This window comes from Lipotes vexillifer, unplaced genomic scaffold (genome assembly GCF_000442215.2).
Source record: "Lipotes vexillifer unplaced genomic scaffold, Lipotes_vexillifer_v1.1 scaffold1653, whole genome shotgun sequence".
Classification (NCBI taxonomy): domain Eukaryota; kingdom Metazoa; phylum Chordata; class Mammalia; order Artiodactyla; family Lipotidae; genus Lipotes; species Lipotes vexillifer.
In genome coordinates, this window is record NW_006790988.1 from 565,578 (window position 1) to 574,596 (window position 9,019).

Sequence of the window (9,019 nt, forward strand, 5' to 3'; positions counted from 1 at the left end):
TTTTTTAGATTCCATATATATGTGTTAGCATATGGTATTTGTTTTTCTCTTTCTGACTTCACTCTGTATGACAGACTCTAGGTCGATTCACCTCACTACAAATAACTCAATTTCGATTCTTTTTATGGCTAATAGTCCATTGTATATATGTGTCACATCTTCCTTATCCATTCATCTGTTGATGGACACTTAGGTTGCTTCCATGTTCTGGCTATTGTAAATAGGTTGACACAAATTCTTAACTTGATTTTTTCATTGTAAAGCCATGTAACATTGATGTTTACAAATGAAAACATCTTAACATTGATTTTTTTCATTTGTAAAGGCAGGTAAATGGAGCTGGGAGGTTCAAACACATAACAGGCTGAAAACATGATTTTTGAGTATATGTTGCCTTTGAACCTTGCAGCCTCTTGGTCAGTAAAAAAGGGAGCTGTTATTTTTGTTCTCCTTTCTCATGGACTTTGGTTGATAAATTCAGTAAATACTGAGCTAATTCCATGTGCCAGGTGTTGTTCTCAGAGTTTCAGATGCAACAGGGAACAAAACAGCCTCTGCCCTCAGGAAGCATCCAGTCTAGACAGAGATTACTGGTTGGGATACTGAGGATCTGATGGCATGATGAGGGGGATATTGTTATTTGTATTATTATTATGTGAAAACATTGTAACTTCATAGTGGAAACTATAAAGTATAATATAAAAGTAGTGTATTTTTGAGGCACTTTACCCTTTAGGAATTCAATTTGTGATTGCATATCATCCTAACCACAGCTCTGGGAGAAGAGAAAGGGTTCATACTCCCCATTTTCCACATGTGGAAACTGAGGCACAGGGAGATTACATGGCTTGTTCAAGATCACACATTTAGTATGTGACAGACCCAAAATTTGAACCCAGGTCCCTTGATTTAAAAAAAAATCGATCTATCTATAATTTTTTAACTACTAGAAAAAATATATATGTATGTATGTATCTATATTTTTTCTCTGCTGGGAAAATATTTCATTAACATTTGCATGATACCCTTGGAATAAAGAAAAGAGAGCTGGTAGCACTCTCTGAATGGGTAACTAAAGACAAAAACAAAGAGGGTTCAGTTGTTGTGAGGCAAGTCCCAGGTGAATGAGAAATGGTTGGCCTGACTTGTCTTGATGATACTGTGCCTGAAGAAATCTGTTTTGATTTCATTTTGTGTTGGTTTTTCCTTAGTCCCTATTCTGGGAAAACAACCACCTCCTTGTCACCAGCTATGCGGAGAATGGCCGCCGCTTTATGCCACTGTGCAATGTTCTGTATGGCATGGTTGGAGATTTCTTGAGCTAGTGTCGACAGAAAAATGCCTCTGGTAAGACTTCTGCACAAATCGCAAGAAAAGTCAGGGTTCCTATTTACTATGCATATGCCATTTGTGCTAAGTGCTTTCATATGCATTTTTATCTCTTTGGATTCCACCCCCTTCAAATCCTCTCAGGTAAAGTGGTCATAATAATAATTAAATAATAACAATGATAGTAGAGAAAGAGAATCTATCTTTTGCTAGGTACTGTTCTGAGCACTTTATGGGTATTAATTCATTTAATCCCTGCAACAGCCCCATGGGATAGGTCCTATCCTGATTCCTATTTTGACAAACGAGGAAAGTGAGGCACAGCATGATTGAGAAACTTGCTTAGGATTGCACAGTGTGTAAACAGCAAAGTCAGAGTCTGACTCCAGAGTCCTGCATGACTCTGTCTCACTATCCCCATTTTCCAGAGGGGGAAACTGAGGCTTTGGGAGGTTAAATGACTTGAAGAACTAGGGCCAGGATTCTCCCCTCTTCTCACTGATTCTGAAGCTGCTCCAGGCCGCCAGCAGATATTTTGAGATTCAAATTATTGACTTAAAAAAAAAAAAAAGCACAAAGTGAAAGCTGAGAGTTAAGCTTTATTTAGGGCAAAATGAGGACTATAGCCCAGGAGACAGCACTTCAGATAGATCTGAGAAACTGCTCCAAAGAGGTAGGGGGCAGGGGTCACTGTTATGTACGATTTTAGTGAAGGGGGTGGGTGTGTGAAGTCAGGCACACATTTTGGCAGAGACCTGCTGCTAGTCACAAGGAACAGATGTCACCGTTAATGATTTTAGTACTTTCCTAGATGTGAGGAGATGCAAGACTTGGGCTCATAAAATCTTCTTCTGAAACTATTTATCTAAAGACCTGTTTTGCCAGTTTTTCCTACAGCGTGCCTCATTCCTGATCTCCACCCTGAACTCCTTTCAGGGGGTGTTGAAGGTCAGCGGCTGCAGCGGCTCATGATTTAATCCTTGTAGAGGTAGATGGCAAGTGGCAATTTTGTAGTTGCTCTTGATGAGACCTGAAGGCTGAGCAGGATGAAGTCCAGCAAGGAAAGCGGTTGGGGGGGAGGTGGTCCCTTCGTGAAGACTGGATGTTCTTCCTCCCTGGGTATTGGAGTCATTTAGATCCCACATGCCGTGCGGCGTGGCCAAAAAAAAAAAAGTTAACCTAAGCTCAGTTTTGTTTCTTGCTCCTCCATTCATTCACCCATCTATAAATTTTGTAAAGCGCCTCCTCCGTGCCAGTCCTTGCTCTTCTAGGCACTGGGAACACAGCAGAGAATAAACCAGGAAAATAATACCTCATCCTTACATTATAGGGGCAGGGGTGGACATAAGACCATCAACAGGCAAGTAAAAGCATATACATATAGTTCACCATAAAATTATAAAGGTTACAGAGAAAAACAAAACAGGGAAAAGAGGGTAGGGAGTGCTGGCTGGTAAGGAGGGGAGAGGGAAACATTGCAGTTTTACACAGGCCCAGGGAAGGCCTCACTGAGAAGCTGATGTTTGAGCAAAGACCTAAAGGACTTGAGGAAGAGCATTTCCTGACAGAGGGAATAGCACGTGCAAAGGCCTTGAGGTGGGAGTGTGTATGGCATATTTAAGGAACAGAAAGGCAGGCAGTAAGTGAAGAGGCAAGTAGTAGACTGTGAGGTTAGAGGAATAAAGGAGGGTCAGACAGCACAGGACATCATGAGGTTTCTGACTTTCACTTTGCATGAGATGGGAAGCATGGCAGGGTGCAGATCAAATGGACATGGCCATTCTTCCAGTGGACTGTGACCAGGAAGCCTCAGTTTCATGATCCTACAGAGGGTGAGGGAGCATGGAGGAGGGGTGAGATGGAAAGATCATGAAGGGAGGGAGACGGTGGTATAATACAAATTAATAGTTGGTCTTGGACCCCCTGGTTCCCGGCGCACAGCTCCTGAAACCCTTGGGCTCTGAGGAGTGATGAGTGTCTTTTGTATGGTAATGGGATGACTGGTGGTTGGGAGCCCCTAGATAGCTTCAGATGTGGGCTGGTCACCAAAAAGACAGAGGCATCATTAGAGAGTTGGGACTTTCAGCCCCATCCTCTGTCCTCTGGGAAGGGGCGGGGGACTGGAGATTGAGTTAATCACCAATGATTTAATCAATCATGTCTGCTTAATGAAATCTCCATAAAAACCCCTCTCTGATGGGGTTTGGGGAGCCTCCAAGTTGGTGAGCACATCGAGATGCTGGTGCTCCCAGAGGGAGCAAGGAAGCTCCATGTGTTTCCCTTCAAGAAGTTCACATTTTGCCCTGCTTCGTTCTCCCTGGAACGAATTGTCAATTAGCACTTTCTCCTTTTTCTATAGAGTAAATGGGGAACAAATCCCATTATATATCTGCTGAATTTTGTCCTTAAAATTTTTTTTAATGTAATACATTTTCTATATTTTAAATGTTATAAAATTTCTATTTTCTGGTTAAGGACTGTTACTTTCTTGGTTTATTTTTCTTGTATTTACTTCGAAGACCTGGGTTAATTGGAGAAGGCATTTCTCCCAACAATGCAAAAAAAAAGTTATATATGTAATAAATATAAATTTTTATATATATTTTAATATGGATATAATGTATAATATAATATTATTATATAAATTTTTGGATATATATATATATATATATAATATATATATCACTTGTTAGTGCTCCAGTAGAGAATTAACCCAGCTGTTTAGTTCTCTGCTTTCCTCACATTTGTGCCAAGCACAATGACAGATGTCTTTGAATCAGGGGTTGGGTGCTTCCTCACCAGGCTCCTTGTGGACTGGGTGGGCAGAACTATGAATGTTAAGCCCATACACATTATGTAGGATGAGTTTCAGTATAGTTTGCGGAGCCAGCGAATATTTTCAATTAATTCTTCCTTGATATAATCTTTGAAATAAAATGTGTTTGTCTGTTTTCCCTGTAGGACTCGACTACCAATCCTGCCCTACATCTGAAGATTGTGAAAACAATCCTGTGGATTCTTACTGGAAAAATACATCCATCCAGGTAATCATGGGATGGCTGGCTGGGTGACTGAGCAGGTGTGGGATCTGTAAACAGGGGACAGAAGGGTTCAGAGGCTGGGCCATTGGGTCATTACTAAACTTCTCTGAGTCTCAATTTCTACCTTTGCAACATTCTGATTCACGCTCTCTGCTCCATAAAGGGGTGAGGATTTAAGAAGCTAAAACGCTTAATGCAATGCCTGGTACAGAGAAAAAATTCTGAATGTTAGCTCCAGAAGAAGGTATTAAACAGTCATTATTACTCTGGTGCTGTGGTTGTTGTTAGTAGTTCAAATCAATGTGATTTTGATTGAGGTGTGAAGTGGGGTAACCCCTACTTTATAGGAGAGCCTGGGACCCCTAAGATCTAGATGTGGGCATTAGAGATGTGCACAAGGTTGATATTAACTGAAGAGGAGGCAATAGGAGACCAGGGATAAGCTGGAGACAAAGAAATGGTCCCCTAAATGTGGGTCTGTTTCTCAGAGGATATTGTCACCAGAGTTGATGATAGCTATCTGTAGCTATAACATGCCAGTGACTACAGCTTACATTTTCTGTCACCAGTGTTAGACCAAAGATTCCAGATAAAGAGGGTACAGTCCTTAGCTCAAGTATTGAGCAAAGCAGTCAACTATTAACTGTTAGCTGTATTGACTAGGAGGCTGGTGGATGTGAGGTCGTTCTACCCACTGCCACCAAGCTCCTTTCAGGGCTCTCTGTGTCTCTTCTGGTCCTACTTCCTGCTCTGGACCACCAAGGTGTCCACTGGGTCCACTGTTAATCAGGGTGAGCGAGACTTTGGTCAAATCCTCCACCACAGCTGCAGTTTGGAACTAAGCAGAGGGCCCGCTCCAGACAGAAGCATTCTTATTCCTGTGCTCTCCTGCCAGCTCCAGTCGGAGCCCTCCGTCCATGCCCACTCCCCACAGGTTCTGCTTGGAGTGCAGGCTCCAGGCAGCTGGCAGTGAGCTGCCCGAGCCCCTCAGTGAGGAGTGGGGGGTGGTGGATGCATCGTCACTTGAACGTGGGATCATAACGACAACTTGGGGGTGATATCAACATTATATATTAAAAAAAACAACAACCGTATTCTCCCCAGCAGATCTGCCCAACTTCAAAGTGTGCAGGAAGCCACCATCTTATACTTCCTTCAACTCTAGAATGGGAATCTAATAATCATGCTCACATTTTATGAGCCCTTAGAATACGTTGGATGGTCTGAACATGAGGAGAGGTAGTCTAGTATAGTGACGAGGAGAGGGTCTGAACTATAGCAAATAAGTATTCAATAAATGTTAAGTATTATTTTAAGTGATTTGATCTTTACAGTCCTATGGGGTAGGGACTCTTATTACCCTTGTTTTACAGATAGGAAAAATGAGGCACAGAGAGGCCAAGAAACTTGATCAGACTTATTACCCAGATACTAAGTGCAGCAGCAGAAACCAAATTTTCAACCATGACTTCATAGAGCCTCACTGTATCTGCATGCATGTTTTTAATGAAAAAAAATTTTTATCATCAATGTAGTAACTGCTCAGGATAGAGAATGACAAATTATAGAAAGTATAAATAAGAAAACTAATCATCCATATTCATGCTACCTAAGGGCAAATAGTGGTCATCAGACCTTGACATTTGCAGATTTAACTGAGACTGTTAGCCTACTTGGAAGCAATCTGAGACAGGCGTGGCACGGAGTACATTGTTGCTTTGTTGCGGCTGGCATTCAGCGTGGCTCTGCTGGGCATGTGTCACAGAGCTGTGTGATACCCCCTGCCGTCCTGCCCCCACCCAGCTTCACACTAGAATAAATGTTTTATCAGGGAAATTATATGCTCCAGTAGTGTTCTCAACTGGAGATTTGGGAAATTCTCTGGACCTGTCTGTCCCTTGGGAATCTCAGGGACAGACAGGTCCAGAGAATATTGACTAATATTCCCAGACTTCTGCCTATTTATTTATTTATTTATTTTTTGCAGTACGCGGGCCTCTCACTGTTGTGGCCTCTCCCATTGCGGAGCACATGCTCTGGACGCGCAGGCTCAGTGGCCGTGGCTCACGGGCCCAGACGCTCCACGGCACGTGGGATCTTCCCGGACCGGGCACGAACCCACGTCCCCTGCATCGGCAGGCAGACTCTCAACCACTGCGCCACCAGGGAAGCACTGCCTATTTATTTTTAACAGAGTGGAGCACATGCTCTGTCCACCTAGTTTTGCTTTTTGCTTTTTTTGAATGTAAGCACTTTCTATGTTATTGCATATCTTTTGTAGACTCTTATTAATGGCTAGGTAATATTTCAGACACGAAAGTGCCATAATTGACTTATCCTTCCCTGTTGTTTACTGTTTTAGACTGGTACAAACCATGCTGCAATATACATCTTTGCACACATCTCTGTGCACCAGGTGATCCTTCGTGCTGTTTACCAAGTACTTCTGGCTCATCTTCTGAGCATGTGGTTTGCACTCATTCTGTCTCTTGAAGTTACTTACATGTGACTTACACTGGCCAATAGGATGTGAGTAGGAATGACTGTGTGACATCTGGGTGGAAGCCTTTAAGAACTGGTCTGTGATTTGCCACTTTCTTCTCCCTTTCCTGATAACCAGTGACTCTGCAGTTGTGGAGACTGCCTCAGCTTGGGTCCCAGAGCAAGGACATATGGAGCAAAACCCAAACCCCAAATCCAAACACTTGTGATAAACATGTAGTGTGTGCATGAAATAAATCTTTCTTGTTTAAAGCCACTGTGATTTTGAGGTTGCTTGTAATGCCAGCATAAGTTAGTGTACACCAGCTGATACAATGCTGGAATCTGATACTAGTTTGCATTATTTTATAATGGTAGATTCCCAGGCATGGAATTACTGCGTTTTTGACATTTCAAAGCAATTTACTTTCCAAGATATGCCAGTTTGCATCCCTCTGGCTCTATGAAATACCAAATTTATCCCATCCTTGCCAGTATTGAAAATTGTCAATTTAAAAAACAATTGACCATTTCATAGCTTAAAAATGACATCTTAGCTTACTCAAAATCCTTGTTTCTTTTTGCAGTATGCAAAGGATAGTTCTGGGGTGATCTATGTCATGCTGAATGGTTCAGAGCCAACAGGAGCCTATCCTGTAAAAGGGTAAGAATGCAGCACCAACGTGTAAGACAAAGATGCCAAAATGTGTTTTTAGTTTTTTTTAATGGAGGCTTAAGAGAATCATTCACATCCCCAGTCTAATGCTTGCTTCTGTAAGATCAGGTAGAGAAAAACAATTGGAGATCAGAACTATGTCCATACATTTAACCACTAACAGCTGATAAATGCCTGAATGAAATAAGTAACCTAAAAATTAAAGCTAAAATGTGCCCCCCGCAAAGCTTTAAAACAAAAGTAATGTGTAAGTCAACTAACATTGATATGGGAACAGTATCATATTGCTTTAGGACTTTAAGAAATGCCTTTCCTGTTTCTCAGGTTTTTTGCAGATTTTGAAATTCCCCACTTACAGAAGGATAAAATCACACATATTGAGATCTGGGTTATGCACGAAATCGGGGGAACCAATGTATAAGTTATGATGCTACTGGTAATGATCTTTGTGCAAACCTGCTTTTCTTGGATGTAATATGATCCATTCTGATTTACATTTACATTTCCGGGGAATCAACAGTCTTCTCTGTTTCTAATGTGGTGGGCAGAGAAAGGCAAAGGCTTGACTTTCTGGAAATGCCATGAGTCAGTCCTGAGCGCAGAGAGAAAACCTCCTTTATCCAGACACTCCTCTCAGCTGTTCCGAGCAGGTCATTTGTGTAGGTCAAAGCCAGTTTTTCTCCCTGGTCATTTAAAGTTCAAAAGCCTCACTGGGAGTTCACAGAATGGACTCACAGACCATGTAATGAAGACGTTCTTCTCAGAGAACAACCAGTTTTGCAGCTGGGTCTCAGACAACTGGCTAAGGAAACTTTCATGATCCATATTTTTCTCGGAAGCCACTAACTCAAGTGGTTATATCAACTCAGATATCAATGCAAACTTGAACTCATCCTTCTCATCAACAAAGGGCACTGCTGGCAAAACTAAAGATAAAAAACGTAAACCCAGTTGGCTCAGAGACAAGCCAATAAGGCCAAGCCTGGTAAACGCTGTGCAGCCATGATGGTGCTTCAGGAGCAGCTGGGGCCCTGTCCTTCAGAGCACTGAAGCTACATTGAAAGAATGTTCTGGAAGAATCTTAGCAAATTCCCCATTTCAGGCCGCTAGGACCCCCTAAGACTCACCATATAATGAGTGATATTTTTTTTCTCTTGGGCAGAAGATTAAATTTGCAAATGACTTATTACATAGTCATACCAGAATCTGCTCTTCTCTTCCCAGAAGACAACTTATACCTATTGTTGCATGAAAAACAATGTGTATTGTTTTTCTTGTTTCTGTGAGAAGTTGCTTTTTGTCTAGATATTATGCTTGCTTGTTGTTTTAATGTATCTATCAGAGATTGTCCTTTGAATCTTTTTTTTTTTTTTTTTTTTTTTTTTTTTTTTTTTTTTTTTTTTCCGGACACACAGGCTCAGCGGCCGTGGCTCACGGGCCTAGCAGCTCCACGGCATGTGGGATCTTCCTGGACCGGGACACGAACCCGTGT

The 9,019-nt window shown here is 41.8% G+C and overlaps 1 protein-coding gene across 1 annotated transcript in view; it reads left to right on the forward strand.

Moving 5' to 3' along the window:
* The window catches only part of BST1 (bone marrow stromal cell antigen 1), a 19,276-nt gene that overhangs the window by 2,803 nt on the left and 7,454 nt on the right, over nt 1-9,019 (forward strand). Inside the window, 4 exon segments of the mRNA XM_007472120.1 lie at nt 1,212-1,347; nt 4,291-4,373; nt 7,439-7,515; nt 7,852-7,942. Of these exon segments, the coding sequence (XP_007472182.1) occupies nt 1,212-1,347; nt 4,291-4,373; nt 7,439-7,515; nt 7,852-7,942 (387 nt within the window).